Source organism: Mesoplodon bidens, assembly GCF_964165515.1.
Source record: "Mesoplodon bidens genome assembly, chromosome: 16".
Classification (NCBI taxonomy): Eukaryota; Metazoa; Chordata; class Mammalia; order Artiodactyla; family Ziphiidae; genus Mesoplodon; species Mesoplodon bidens.
This window is the reverse complement of record NC_138173.1, coordinates 15,621,673-15,636,452: the sequence shown is the minus strand read 5'-3', so window position 1 is coordinate 15,636,452 and position 14,780 is coordinate 15,621,673. Positions and strand designations below refer to the sequence as shown.

The window sequence follows — 14,780 nt, the reverse complement described above, 5'->3', positions numbered from 1 at the left end:
ATCCAATTCGACTACCATGGATGTGAAGCATTTTCAGCCACGTCCAGCCTTTTTTACCCCTTCTGTGAACTTAGTTCCTCACAGTTCAGCCCTCACTTCTCAATTGGCTCAGCTGTCAGTGCTTTGCCCCTGCAGCTGGATGTAAGCTCTCAGCCCACGAGGATCCTTCACTCCATCTGCACACCACAGACATGAGTGAGACACATAGCAAGACATCCAGACATGTGGACAGTGTAACTGGGCGATTTCCCCATGCCAGCCCCGCATTCTCTGTGACTGCTTGTTAGCTGCCGCTTTTCTCCTTTTGAAGATTTTTCAGCTGAATGTTATAAAGAGGAAAAAAGGACATGTTTTATTATTACAGTTTTTCAGGATGATAATTATTTTTGTCCAGGCTTTACAGTAGAGCCCGAACACATGTTTTATCCCCTCTAAGTCATCTCTTACATTAAATTTTAGGCCCTTGCCCTAAATTATATCTGATCTGTAGATTCCTAAAGATGAAAGAAAATGCTATGCGGATACAATCTCATTCTTCATATTTTCTTTTTTTTTTTTTTTTTTTTGGCTGCACCACGCAGCATGCAGAACTTCCCTGCCCAGGGATCAAACCCACACCCCCTGCGTTGGGAGCGCGGAGTCCTAACCACTGGGCCACCAGGGAAGTCCCTCATTCTTATTTTCCAATAAAAGTCAAAAATTCAGTGCCTGAACACATCGCTAGAATATTTAGAATACCCTGACCTGAAAGTTTATCAGTGTTTAGGAACCTGCATGATGGAGTTTTCCAAGTTTGAATCTTTTTAATTCCACAAAATATTAATTAATGAATTCAGGAAACTTTGGGGTCTTCAGAATGATGATCAGATCCTCAAACTGCCAACATCTCACAAAGTATATTGATTGTCTTTTAAAGACTTGGGAAATATACATACGACACAAGGATGTAATGTATAGCTCAAGGAGTATGGCCAATATTTTATAATAACTTTAAGTGGAGTGTAATCTATAAAAATATTGAATCACTATGTTGTACACCTGAAAGTGATGTAATATTGTAAATCAGCTATAATTTTTTTTTTTAAAAGAAAGGACTCAGAGGGCTTCCCTGGTGGCGCAGTGGTTGAGAGTCCACCTGCCGATGCAGGGGACACGGGTTCGTGCCCCGGTCTGGGAAGATCCCACATGCCGCGGAGCGGCTGGGCCCGTGAGCCATGGCCGCTGAGCCTGCGCGTCCAGAGCCTGTGCTCCGCGGCGGGAGAGGCCACAGCAGTGAGAGGCCCTCGTAACGCAAAAAAAAAAAACCAACAACAAGAAAGGACTCAGGGCTTCCCTGGTGGCGCAGTGGTTGGGAGTCTGCCTGCCGATACAGGGGACGCAGGTTCGTGCCCCAGTCCGGGAAGATCCCACATGCCGTGGAGTGGCTGGGCCCGTGGGCCATGGCCGCTGAGCCTGCGCGTCCGGAGCCTGTGCTCCCTAACGGGAGAGGCCACAGCAGTGAGAGGCCTGCGTACCGCAAAAAACAACAAAAAAACCCAACAAAAACGAAAGGACTCAGAAATGGGTTATACATTGTTATTTTGTATTTATTTTGCCATAAAATGAGGCATTAATATAGACACCACAGAAAACCATAATTTATTACTATTGTGATGTCAGAATCTCACATGACAAATAGCCTAATGTTTTCCGGTGATCAGTGATAGGTATGGGGCTGCCTTTGTGATTAGCTTTTGCCTCCTGTCTCACTCCACCTCACCTTAATTTAAATTAAGTCCATTCTTTGTTTAAATTTTTATTTATTTTTGGCTGCATTGGGTCTTTGTTGCTGCGTGCGGGCTTTCTGTAGTTGCAGCGAGTGGGGGCTACTCTTCGTTGCGGTGCGCGGGCTTCTCATTGCAGTGGCTTGTCTTTGTTGCGGAGCACGGGCTCTAGGCATGCAGGCTTCAGTGGTTGTGGCTTGCGGGCTCTAGAGCGCAGGCTCAGTAGTTGTGGCTCACGGGCTTAGTTGCTCCGCGGCATGTGGGATCTTCCCGGACCAGGGCTCGAACCCATGTCCCCTGCATTGGCAGGTGGGTTCTTAACCACTGCACCACCAGGGAAGTCCCAGTCCTTTCTTTAAGAAGAATAACACCACCTGTTGTTACAGTGGAAAGATTGGAAGGACCTGGGAGCCTGCAAGAATGTGAGATGCCTTGAAAGTTAATGACTGAGGCAAGACAAGATGATTCATCATTTAAGCCCAGTTCTCCTCAGGAGACCCTTTCCCCATATTGCTGACCCCTGCACCTGGAGGGCCAGTGGGCCTGAAAGGGAAAATCAGTTCCTTTCCCCACCACCCTCGATTCTAGTTGCCCCTGCATTCCCGGGGGTCAGTGCCAGCAGTGGGTCTGGTCTCGTCCGTCAGCAACCAAATATTCAGTGAAAACCTACTCTGACGTAGGGATGGTGCTGGCCACTGAGGATACACCAAGGATACCCCTTTCGTGAAACTCCTGGTGGGGACAGTATACTATTTCCTGGGCTGGGGTTCTCACTGCAGGAGGGGAGGAGAAATGATACCTTCCAAGAAGATGTAGCAGAATCTTGTGCAAAGAAGGCCTTTCAATCTGCAGGTTCTGATAGACCTTCTCTGGGGAGGTCTTCTCAGGCACACCATCCCACTTTGAGAGTCACTGCTGCCACCGAAGATGCTGATGGGAGCACGATGCCCCTGTGAACGGTTAGGAGGCCAAGGAAAGGCTGAGAATTACTCAGTCTGCAGCGTGTTAGCACATGGTTCCTACACCCCAAATGCAGACAAAAAGTAAATAAATGAGAATGCAGTAGGACCGCGTACATTTATAATATCTGTTCCATGGGTTTTAAGATTCAGTATTAAGGAAACTCAGGGATCCTTAGGCCTGAAGCCTGCACAGACCCCCGACAGCGCAGGGCTGTTAAATTAGAGGAAAAGTAGATGAAGCAGCAGCTGATGGTGCCAGTCCTGTCCCCGGACTCGTGTGGGAAAGTGAGCAGACCCTGAAAAGAAATCTACAGCTTTACAGAGTGACTAGCAGAAGCGGGGGTCGGGGCGTGGGGGTCTGCCCCATGTGCATTTACTTGGTGGTGAGAAAGGTTCTGGGAAGATGGGGCGTGGGGAGAGGATGGGGAGAACATGTGCGGTAATTGTCTGAAGAACCTGAGGTGCCGCCTGCCTCAGTTAAGACTGGCTGAGGAACTGGGCTGAGACCAAGCCAGCAGATAAGGTAGGGGACCTACAGTCAAGAGCTAGGGAGGGCAGCAAGGAAAGAAACGAAGTGAGGCCTAACCGATCCTCACGTGCTGAGTTATAATGGCTATCAGACGAGTTATATCTCTGTTTATAGCTGGTCACAATTATTCAGATCTAAGCAGGTGAATCAGGAACGTCGCAGAGTCATTGAGAAAACAGATACTCTCTGCTTTTAAATTCTGCATTTGGAACTAAGTAAGGGAGAGCTAATAAATGACATACAGACACTACTATGCATAAAATAGGTAGCTAATGAGAACCTACTGCATAGCGCAGGGAACTCTACTCAGTGCTCTGTGGTGACCTAAATGGGAAGGAAATCCAGAAAAGGGGATATGTGTATACTTACAGCTGGTTCACTTTGCTGTGCAGCAGAAACTAACACAACTTTGTAAAGCAACTGTACTCCAATTTAAAAAAAAAAAAGGCAGATGGGGGACTTCCCTGGTGGTCCAGCGGCTAAGACTTCGCGCTCCCAATGCGGAGGGCCCGGGTTCCATCCCTGGTCAGGGAACTAGATCCCACATGCCACAATGAAGATCCCGCATGCCGCAGCTAAGACCCAGAGCAACTAAATAAATAAATAAATAAATATTTTTTAAAATAAAAATGAATTTTAAAAATTAAAAAAAGATTATTTTTAAAAAGACAGCTATGCTAGTAGTAAGTTACATCTGTAAACTCCTTTCTGGTTTTTAAAGTGTGTTTTACATATCATCCCATTTACTCTCGCCGTGATGCGAGAAAGCAGGTCCTAAGGCCTTAAAAAGTTGAAGTGACGTGCTCTGACTTGTACTAAGCGGCTGAGCTTAGACTTGAACTACACAGGCCTTCTTCCCTTTTCCGCTGATAAATATGCATGTGGACGTTTTCCATCAGGGAGCAGCAAGATTTGGAGGGCCTGTGTAATTCCTAAGTACTTTCTAGGTTCCCAGGTACAAATTAAACGTGACAGGTTTTCAAAATACTGTGTAAAATCTTCTGTTATGAAAAAAAAGGAAGCCGAGTCTACTAAGTTCATGAAAGCAAGTTGACTCTGAGTACTAAATTGATTTACACTTTTCTTTACTTGCATTTAATTACAATGATAACATGCAGTGTAAACAAGGGTATAATTTATTCAGGACAAATAGCTGACGCGTTGTTTTGTGTCGTTTCCTAGCAAGTTGTTGGGATGTATCTGTTGTGCTTTAAACTTTTCTTGGTGTTCTTGAAATAACCCGTTTGCATATATATATTGATGACTGTGCATCTGTTTCCTCCGTGAGACTTTTCCATGATGGAACGTCTTCCCAGGCCTCGTAGAGAGACGTTTTAGTCCACACCTCTGGACTAGATAAAAGGGCAGCCGTTGAAATCTCCGAGTGCTTGATAGGGCGCCGCTCTCTCTGCCTTACCTCGTCAAGCACCTTCCACCAGACAGGGGCCAGTCTTTCTGGTTACTTTAAGTGTGAAGGCGACAAGAGGTGGGACAGTACAAGAGCCAGGGGAGTGTCACGTGGGAGCAGCCGCAGTGGTCAGGACGCGTTTTTATTCCTTCTTCAAATGCATCTTTGATTTCTTTCCCAAAGCCTGAACAACAGGCCCCGGGTCATCCCAGCTCGGGGAATCTCTGCAGGCGGCACTAATTGTGCCGCGGTATAGAGCAGTTTTGCAATCTAGAGAAAAAATGCTTGTCAGGGACTGGCATGAAACCCCTAAACTCATTTTATCGGCATCATGAAAGGGGCTGAGCCACAGGTTCTGGAGGGGAAAAGTTAATGTTCCGGCTCCGGCTTCCAGCAGCTTCTCCTGTGCAGTGGTGGTGGGGATGTACTCTAACTTTTTTATAGCTGGTTCTGATCCCACTGGAGATTTTTGAAACCGTTACAATAAAAATGTTTCTGTGTCACTCTGTCCTTGAAATAGCACTGCCGTTGAATTCACACTTGTGTTTGTTGCAGAGAAAGCAGCAGCCGCCAACATAGATGAAGTGCAGAAGTCAGACGTGTCATCTACCGGGCAGGGTGTCATCGACAAGGATGCACTAGGGCCTATGATGCTTGAGGTAGTGCACCCTCATTTTGGTTCTGTATTTTACAATGTTGTTTATCCGTTATTCCATTTAATTTTCAAGTGAATGTAATTTAAGGAGAATCCACACTTAATTTTCACTCTTAAAGTTGAAGCACTGCTGACCTCTTGAGCTTACTATTAATAATATGTATCTAGATTGTACTCCGGACTCCAGCTTAAATACGTTTCAAATTGATAATACAGAATTAAATTAAGTGGATTGGAATACAAATTTGACCAACTTTAACTGTCAGTTGAGCATTCATTTTGGAACACTGTGTTCACAAGTCCTGTTAAATTCTGTGATATTGTTGTGGTTTGAAACGTCCCCAGAATTCTCAGATTTTCATATATGCGTGTACATATGCCTGTATATACAGGTTAAAATTTGAGGACCAAAAGGAGGTTTACTCGGGACTTCCCCGGCAGTCCACTGGTTAAGACTCTGCGCTTCCACCGCAGGGGGCACAGGTTCCATCCCTGGTCAGGGAACTAAGGTCCCGTGTGCCCCATGGTGCGGCCAAAAATTTTTTTAAAAAGGAGGTTTACGCTTTTTATTTATGTTACTTCAACTAGTTTATTGATTTCATAAAGACGAAAATTGAAGGAATAGGCAGAACTCGTAAGTGTAATGGTTTGTCGTAACCGCCTTTTCTTTATCAACTTTAGGAAGTTTTATGACCGGACTACTATCTAGAATTTGTAAAGTCCCGCTTCCTTACTTTATTAACCGGTACAGTATTAAACACCAAGTCCTTTGCTGTACCTATTCCAGAATTAAAATTTAAGATGTAGGCTATGGTAAGAGGAGGGAAAAACTGTCAGTGAATATATAACAAGAAGCAGAGGCACTCTGAGCCATGAATTATGTCAGTTCTCAGGATGATTTACTCTGCTGATGATACGATGAGATTGGAAATTACCGCATGGCCAGAAGCTCTGCAGCATTGCCACTGTAGAATCACTTAACTTGCAGCAGCTGCACGTATATAAGAAATTAGGATTTTTAAATCAGAGAGGACCAATAATTGCCCCTTTTTTTGTGGTTGGTGCGTAAGATGATTTTTATTTTTAGAAAATCTAATTCTGTGAAAATCTACCATATAATCGGAGGGTGGGGGGACACAGAAGAAATGTAAAGCTTGTCTGACCCGGTCTTTACATTTAGAAATGACAGAATTCATTCCTTGGGCCTGACCTTGCTGGCCAAAAGACTTTAAATGACCCCACATTGGCCCTTGCGTATATCTCTTTTATCACTGGCTTGAAAACATTTAACCACAATTTTTAGAGGAAAAAGCAAAAACACTTAACCTGATTTTCCAGAATTCACAAGGCAGTGGAAGGCCAGAGAGTGCCACTTCCCACTTGGTTCTTAGAAGCAGATGAGAAAACTCTTAACTAGGTGGACTGTTTATTTAGAATTAGATGAAAGAACTAGAAACAAAATTCATTTGGAAATGATGGTAATCTAAATTTTTATAATTAGGAAATGCCCATATATCTGTGCTTATTCCTTATATGGGGGAAAATTAAAGTAGGGTGGAAACTCTCGGGGAGATTTTTGAGGCTTCTAAAAAGAAATGCTTTCAGTAACCACAAGGCTATGACTCAAGCCTTTTGAGAGTAAGTTCGCTAATTGCAGAAATCAGATTGCTAGATATCAGTGGACCTTATCTCGTAAGATCAAATAAATCCACATTTTCACTGTTTCAAAATAGCCTTCTGAGAATTCAGTGCATTGAGCGAGCACCTGTTCAGCAGGACTTCAGTGCTAAATGTGTGAGAGGTAACGCTTTGAATCTAGAGACTTAAGGTTTGAATTTGCATCTTTATCCCTGTTTGCATGTAATAATCTAAACGGAGAAAACTTGTTCCCGTTGAGCCGTTCTAGGCATAGATGCACACTCATGCTTACATCATAGCATAGTGGTTGCTAGGCAACAAAACCAAATGTCAGCTTTTTTCATCAGAGCATATCATAGTGAGCTTTAAAAAAACAGTTTTATAAGATGAAAGAATTTCATCTTTCAGTTCTATTATGCCACAGTCAGTCTTTTTAGCATGGTACAAAGCAGCAGGAAACTACATGCACTTCCAAAAGTGAACAATAGGTAATATAATTATGACAATCCCTGTTGAATGTGTATTTAAGCAGTGCGTTTAAAAGGACATTCGGTATATAACTAACCAACTGACTTCCTGTCCTACACACACACACACACACACACACTCACACTCACACAGGGTTTCCAACAGTTGATACCAACCTATCGTGGAAGGCTGTTTACACATAGTCTTGCTTTGCCCTGCATATTGTTTACACCATTGGGAAAACCTGACTGAACATTTAAGAAAAACTTAAAACCAAATGGTGTTTTTTTTTTAATATATATTTTTAAGAGCTTTTCATTGGTGCCTTATGGTCAGTTCTAATTTGAGAGAGCGCTTAGTTTTGTCATGAAAATAGAATTAAAGATGGAATATATTCAAAGAAAGCTCACAAAATAGGAGCCTGCTAAATAATAACTTAAGGAAAAAACAAACTGGAGAAAAAGTAAACACTTTATGCCCCATTCATACACTTTGTTATACTGGTGTGTCCATGTAACATTCGTGTTAAAATAGTAGTAACTACACAGCATGAAGAAACTGGCATGAACTGGGTGGTCCTGGTCCAAGGACTGCCTGATCAGTATCAAGGCTCTTCTAGTCCTGTCACTCCCCTGATCCATGAAACAGCTCTGACAAGTGAGGATCCAAAAGAAAAAGGAGGAGGAACCAAGAGAAACTCACTGAGTTCCCGGCCTTTGCATCACCCAGGCGACCATGATAGGAAGATGGGCTGGGTAAATACTGGAGAACACTGTGCTGCTTGGTAGTTGAAAGCATGGGCTTTGGAGTCACATCCACCTGGATTTGCATCCCAGCTGACTCATTGCAAGAGCTTGGGCAAATCCCTTAACCTCTTTGAGTCTCAGTTTTTTTCCTCCTCTGTGAATTGGAAAAGGGAAAGCATGCCTTCCAGAATTGTAAATATTAAAGCGACACTATGTGTTTAAGGCTCAGTAAACGTGTCTATGTCTATTATTATCCTCTTTATTTCCTGAAATGATCCTAGGTCCTTCATCTCCTTCCCTAATCTGTTTTGGGATGACAGCAAAGTGAGCTATGCACCCATCCCAGGAAAAATGCTACTGCTCTCTGGGTGATTTAGGAGCCTGCATCTTGACAACTTGGAGAACAAGTAATAGAGCCAGGCGTGATCAGTTACCTTTCCAGTCCTCACTGTTACAGACCTAAACCTCAAGGCCCTGTGTAGTCTCAGGGCAGTGCCGGCTGTATCTCAGCCTGTGGTCCCCAGGAAGACTAGTTTGTCACATCAGAGTCACACCTCCCAGACCCTTTCCCCCTTTACACCAAACAGTAAAGGATTGGCGTTCCTTAAAAGGTCTGAGATCACCTTCGATTCTTTTCGCTTAAGCCTTGGAAGCTTTAAAGGTAGTAAAATTTTCTCATTTTTTTCCTTGGCATTTATCCTTAAACTGAGGGAAAATTATCAGTGACCTCTCCTTCCCATTGTATTCCATGAGGAACTGTACCAAAAAAATGACTCTGTATTGGATCACTGGCATAAAAGTTGTTCTCGGCCCTACGGAGTACATCAGTCTCATTTGGAAAATGCAGATAAATGCTCGTATACTTTTACGCGGCAGTAGTTATCTCCTGATGAATTAGCAGAGTGAGTGTCATTTAGTTTGTGACAAGAAACCCTGATGTAGGCTCTCTCCCACTTACTAAGATGGACTCATTTCAGCAAGAGAAAATGTGTTCCTTGTTTCTGAATGATAGGAGTGGTGCAAGAGAGCGCACCCTTCTCCCCACACGTGAATTGTGGCTCCCTTAAAGGGGCCACTCCCTTCTTAGCAGTCGGATGTGAGTTTATGCCGCCTCCTTTCTAACACAATTTGTGCCTCTTCCCTTAGGCCCTTGATGGGTTCTTCTTTGTAGTGAACCTGGAAGGCAACGTTGTGTTTGTTTCAGAGAATGTGACACAGTACCTAAGGTATAACCAGGAAGAGCTGATGAACAAAAGCGTATATAGCATCCTGCATGTTGGGGACCACACTGAATTCGTCAAAAACCTGCTGCCAAAGTCCATAGGTAAATGAGTGTCTTCTGGGTCTCTCCTCAGCCGCTGCCCACACGCACAGTGTCTTGGCTAGAGGGCAGAACGCAGAACTATATTCTGTCCGCTGGGGATAAGAGTAACTGGGTAATTTTCTAGAGATGCTTGTGTTAACTGTGGAAGCTTCGAGGTCAGGCAGAAGAGGACATCTGTAGATACTGGTCTTGAATGAATGATCGTTTTGACCCTATATTTCAAGAAAGTAAAAATAATGCGGATGGAGAGTAGGCACACGGCAACTGTTTTGTTGGGATGTATCTGGTTGTTTTTTAAGAAGCCGCCGATGGCCTCCCGCCCAATCCAGTGCCCGTTGGCTCTGCTTTTTCCGTGACAACCTAAGACGCAGAAGGTCACGCGGAGCTTGAGATTCAGTTTATTTTGAGTCCTGCTGGTGAAGGGTATGATGTGGGTGTATACGACAGGCTAAAAATAAAGTGCTGAGGAACAAGTGGCGTGTGGAGGTTCGAATGCTCCCAGCCTGGGAGCCCAAAATGGGCTCTGGGGCTTCACAGACTCCTCAGTGGCTCTGCGGGTGGCAAGGCCCCCCCGCCACCTCGCCCCTCCACGCCCGCTCCCTGCTTCCCCTTCCTGTCTTCCTCATCTCGACCTGGAGATGCTATCCGGTAGTGTCCGTGGTTCCGAAGGGCCATACTTTAAAGCGGGTGATGCACAGCGTGGGCCCACCTCAGTGGCTGCTCTGGAGCATTGCTGTTCCCACTTACTAGGTGGCTCTTTTTTTATATTCTCACTTAAGCTGATGATGCTGAGAACGTCTTCATGGGTAAAAAGAAGTGCATATTTTAGTAGAGAATAAGGTCAAGTCCTGAGTTAGCAAGTATTTCTGTTCCTTTTCTTAAAACTGTTTATGCTAGCTGGTCTCATTGTTACCACGGTAAATAGGAAAAGGTCCTTTCATATTCCATTGTGGCTAGCTTTTCTTTAATAGGATAGCCCTTTGTTCAAAGTGACTGCAACAGTAATACAAAGTATACGACTGTGAACTACTACTCTATTCCTGTGAGGTTCTTCTATTACATTCTCTAGTAAATGAACAAGAAAATGGGATGTCTTATTTCAAGTAACTAGTATTTTCAAATCTCTTCAGTAATTTTATGATTTCCTCAGCAGACCTATACTTATTAGTTCACTATTATTAATTCATTTGTCTAAAGAGCTCTTTGCCTTACTTTATATTGTACTTTTTTATACTTTCAAATTACGTATTAACCTGAGTTAATAAGAACTTTTTTCTTTGATTACCCTATGTAGTCTTCATTATGTAAGTAAGCTTTTAAGAATGCTGATGGTAAAATAAACTTCTCAAATGTCTGTATAAAGCTAGCTATGGTTCCTCCTTGTAAAACAGTCTCCTGTAGTTCACTTGATATTTCCTTTTTCTCTCTAGGGTTTGTTTCCTTCTTTCTTCCTCTACAGCCCAGTGCTTGTGGGGTTAGCATTGTGTTCACCTAGGTGTCCTTTTAAGCGTTTTCTAACTAGTGACTTTTTGAGAGTGCATTTGCTTGTCTTACGGCTGGCCCTTTTTTCTGAGTCCCCTCTTTCATCGTCCTGCTGGTCCTAATATCTTTTAGATAAAACACAAGCGACAGTAAAGAAAAGGGCACCGAAGTGAGAGGTAGGGTCGGTTCTGACTCCAGCTCTTTAGAAGCTGAATATTTCTTTGCACATCAGTTTTCTCGTCTGTAGATGAGGAGGCTGATCTGGTGATCTGTAAACACCCTTAAATTCTCAAAATTAGTCATTATTTTATTTCTCTCTTTGATTTCTCTAATGCATTTTCCCCCCAAAAAAGAGGGCTTTCTTCTCTTTCATCTTTTTCTTGAATTAATATATATGTTTCTAAGTATTGATACTAAAATAGAAGACATGTGAAGTAGTATTTCATTGAAAAGAAATGACATTAGCAGTGTATCCTCAAGATCATCCCAGTCTTATGAAGAAATATGCATGAAGCAAAAAAAAAACAAAAAACCTACAGCCAAGTTACAGAGTATACAGTAAAATTTCAGTTACGTTTTAGGAAAGAAAGGTCAGTAAGAAGAGGCAGTGTGGGATGCCTAGAGCAGTTGGTTAAGTATCTAAAGGATCTCAGCCTTAGAGCAAGAGTACATGTGGATGGGAGACATAGAGGCAGCCTGACCTCTTAGACAAGGTAGCAGGTGCAAGGATATCCACGTGGGACTGGGTATGGAAGGTGATGGCGGGGAGGCTTGTGCTGGGCAGCGTGAAAGATCTGGTTAGATGGGTAAGAGGGGGCTGGGCAGTAATCAGGGCCTGCACTTGAAGGGAAAGAGTCATGTGAAGAGTAAGAAGTGTGTAAAAGACATTTGGAATTCCCAAGAATTAACCCAATAATTTTTCCCCTTTAGATTTTGAAATTACTTAGAAAAGTATAAAAGTAAAAGCAAGATATATAAAAGTAAGATAACCATATGTTTCCTACATCGTTCTGATAATTAGGCAGAAGCCAGTCTGACGCTAGTTTCTTTACACTGTCGGGTTGCTTTTGCCTTTTGCTCAGTGAACGGGGGAGCTTGGTCTGGCGAACCTCCCAGGCGGAACAGCCATACTTTCAATTGTCGGATGCTGGTAAAACCTTTACCTGATTCAGAAGAGGAAGGTCATGAAAACCAGGAAGCACATCAGAAATATGAAACTATGCAGTGCTTTGCTGTCTCTCAACCAAAGTCCATCAAAGAAGAAGGAGAAGGTAGGGGCCACATCTCTGGGATATGTTACATCATGTATTCCTGTGCTACTTCTTTCACACTTAATAATCTGAAATTAGAGGCCACACAAAGAAAAATGTAGAGGCAGTTTCTTTGTTCTTTTCACCTACTTAATAATTGAATTTATCACAAAAATTGTTAAGTCTTTAAAACAGCACGATCCAGTAGAATTTGCTGTGATGATGACAGTGTTACATGTCTTCAGTGTCCAACACAGCCGCCACTAGTTACATGTGGCTACTGAGCATTTGAAATATCAATAATGCAGTTGGGGGACCAAACTGTTTTATTAAGTTTTCATTTAAATAGCCCCGTGTGGCCAGTAGCTACCCTGCTGGCGCACGTCCACTAGCGTTGAACCTCTCAGGGATCCTAGGCTCCTCTGAATGTCTACAGCAAGCTCCAAGCCACGCCTTAGAAAAACACACGTGGTACAAATAACATCTTTCGTATACTTCCAAGGGATTAATGGATTTCATATGGTTTGTCTGTGGATGCTGCGTCCAGGGTAGGAGAGGATGGAGACGGGAGTGGGGAGAAGGGCTCCAAACTGTAAGCGCACAGGCTCTCCCCTTTAAAGAGACGCTGGTGTAGTGTCCACCCACTACGCCCTCCGAGCAAGCCACTCCACACCGCTGAGTGTCACTGTCTGTGACATGGGACAGTGCTGAAGAGCGCCTTCTGCGTGTGTAGCAGACGGGGAAGAGCTGAGGCCCGTCAGTCCGTGGAAACATGGTGGGCTTTGTCATCAGGCAGGCCTGCCCCTAAATCAGCTCTGGCTTTGGGCAACCTTCTCGACTCTGAACATCCGTGTACTCTCTTAACCAGTGAAGTCAACCATTCCAGTATCACAGCGTAATAAGGATTAAATGAACATGCCTGAGCCATGATTGGCATTCAATACTAGATATTTAATCCTCTTTAAAAAAAATATGTAAGTAATTTTTAATTTAAATTTTATTGGAAAGGAAGTTAATAGAGCTGTCACAGATGATACATAGTTTTCAAAATTAAATTTTTACATAGATATGGAATGTCAAGCAATTTTATTCTCCTGTATGCCACAGAGTAAGTGTTGCTAATACATCCATCTGTGATAATATTCTAAAGGCGTATTCTACAGCTGAGCTGACTCATGATTTTGTGCTATATATTTATTTAAACATTTTTGTACATTTAATATCTGATTCCGCATGTTTCCACAGTGTAGCCTAAGAGTAGGGTTTCTGAGGCATGGTGCGCTCACGTTCAAATCCTGGCTTCCCCAAAGTTTTGTGTGATGTTGGGCAAGTTACTGAAACTCCGTGCTTTGGTTTCTCCTCTGTTAAATGGAGATAATGCTAGTATCTGCCTCATAGAGTTGTTAAGAGGATTAAATGAATCAGTAGCCTATAAAGCAGCTAGAAAGGTGTCTGTCTCATAGTAAGTGCTCAAAAATTTAGCTTTTATTAATGTTGAGGACAAGGATTACATTTATTTTTGTGATACTCACTATTACTGGATATATTTAAAGAACTTCTTTCCCGAATTTAAAGGTGAACAATCATAAATCAGCGACATAAGATATGAAGAGACTTTTTAAATCAACCTTTTCCCCAGCATGTTTGAAGTTGAAAGGGCTTGCAGTGTGCTCTGCATGTTACAAGATAAAACACATCCTCCCTGTTCTCCAGAAGTGAACACAGATACATAAAACAGTTGAAGTGGGGTAAGGAATAAATGCTTAGAGCTGTGTGAGAACCTAGCCATGGCCGAGACTCTAAACTTGGCACACACTGCATTTTCTAGGATTTGTTCTCCAAATCTGAGTCTAGACTCTGTTTATATACTTCATTTAAAATTGCATATTGCCACTGTAGGAGCATTGACATAGTTGGGTAGAAGGTATATCTAGTTTTCCTGTATCTTGGTGAACCTAAAACTCAAGGAGCAGACAGACCCTTGACAGAGTATCTATCAGCTTTTAGTTTTCATCATTTGTGTGCTTTCTTTATGAATTCAGCTGGCTGTTACTATCAGCCAGTTCATAAGAAAGGATTCCATTCTTTTCCACCACTGGGGAGATGGTTTCAGATGGTTGACTCTAGTATGGTGGATGTGCTTTTATCACGTGTGTCGTGTGGCCTCAGCGGTTTATCCTCAGCTCCCCGAGCTCATCCGCCCCCAGCTGCTTCCCACTTCAGGGAGGAGCGGAGGTACATAGTGTTTCGTCGCTCTCTCCCTTATTGATCTACAAGGTTGTGCTGTCAGAAATGCATTTGATCTTGTTTGAAACACTAAAAAAGCCTGATATGATAACCATCAATGTATGTGATTGAAGATTTGCAGTCCTGCTTGATTTGTGTGGCTAGAAGAGTCCCCATGAAGGAGAGACCAGTTCTTCCCTCATCAGAAAGTTTCACTACTCGCCAAGATCTCCAAGGTAAATTTTCTTGCCAAAGAAATCCTTCTAGAATACCTGCATGTTTGTAAATGCAAGGAATGGGTCTAGAAAACTATGAAGAAGCCGGCAGTA

The 14,780-nt window shown here is 43.0% G+C and overlaps 1 protein-coding gene across 16 annotated transcripts in view; it reads left to right on the top strand.

The window, feature by feature from the left end:
* NCOA2 (nuclear receptor coactivator 2) overlaps window positions 1-14,780 on the top strand; it is a 277,145-nt gene that overhangs the window by 213,498 nt on the left and 48,867 nt on the right. For 14 of the 16 annotated variants that reach the window (XM_081258051.1, XM_081258052.1, XM_081258047.1 and 11 more), the window contains 4 exons: window positions 5,218-5,321; window positions 9,316-9,493; window positions 12,058-12,246; window positions 14,586-14,687. In XM_081258051.1, coding sequence (XP_081114177.1) covers window positions 5,218-5,321; window positions 9,316-9,493; window positions 12,058-12,246; window positions 14,586-14,687 — 573 coding nt within the window. Of the gene's footprint in view, window positions 1-5,217; window positions 5,322-9,315; window positions 9,494-12,057; window positions 12,247-14,585; window positions 14,688-14,780 lie in introns of those variants that run through there. The other 2 variants (XM_081258054.1, XM_081258053.1) reach the window with 2 other exon arrangements.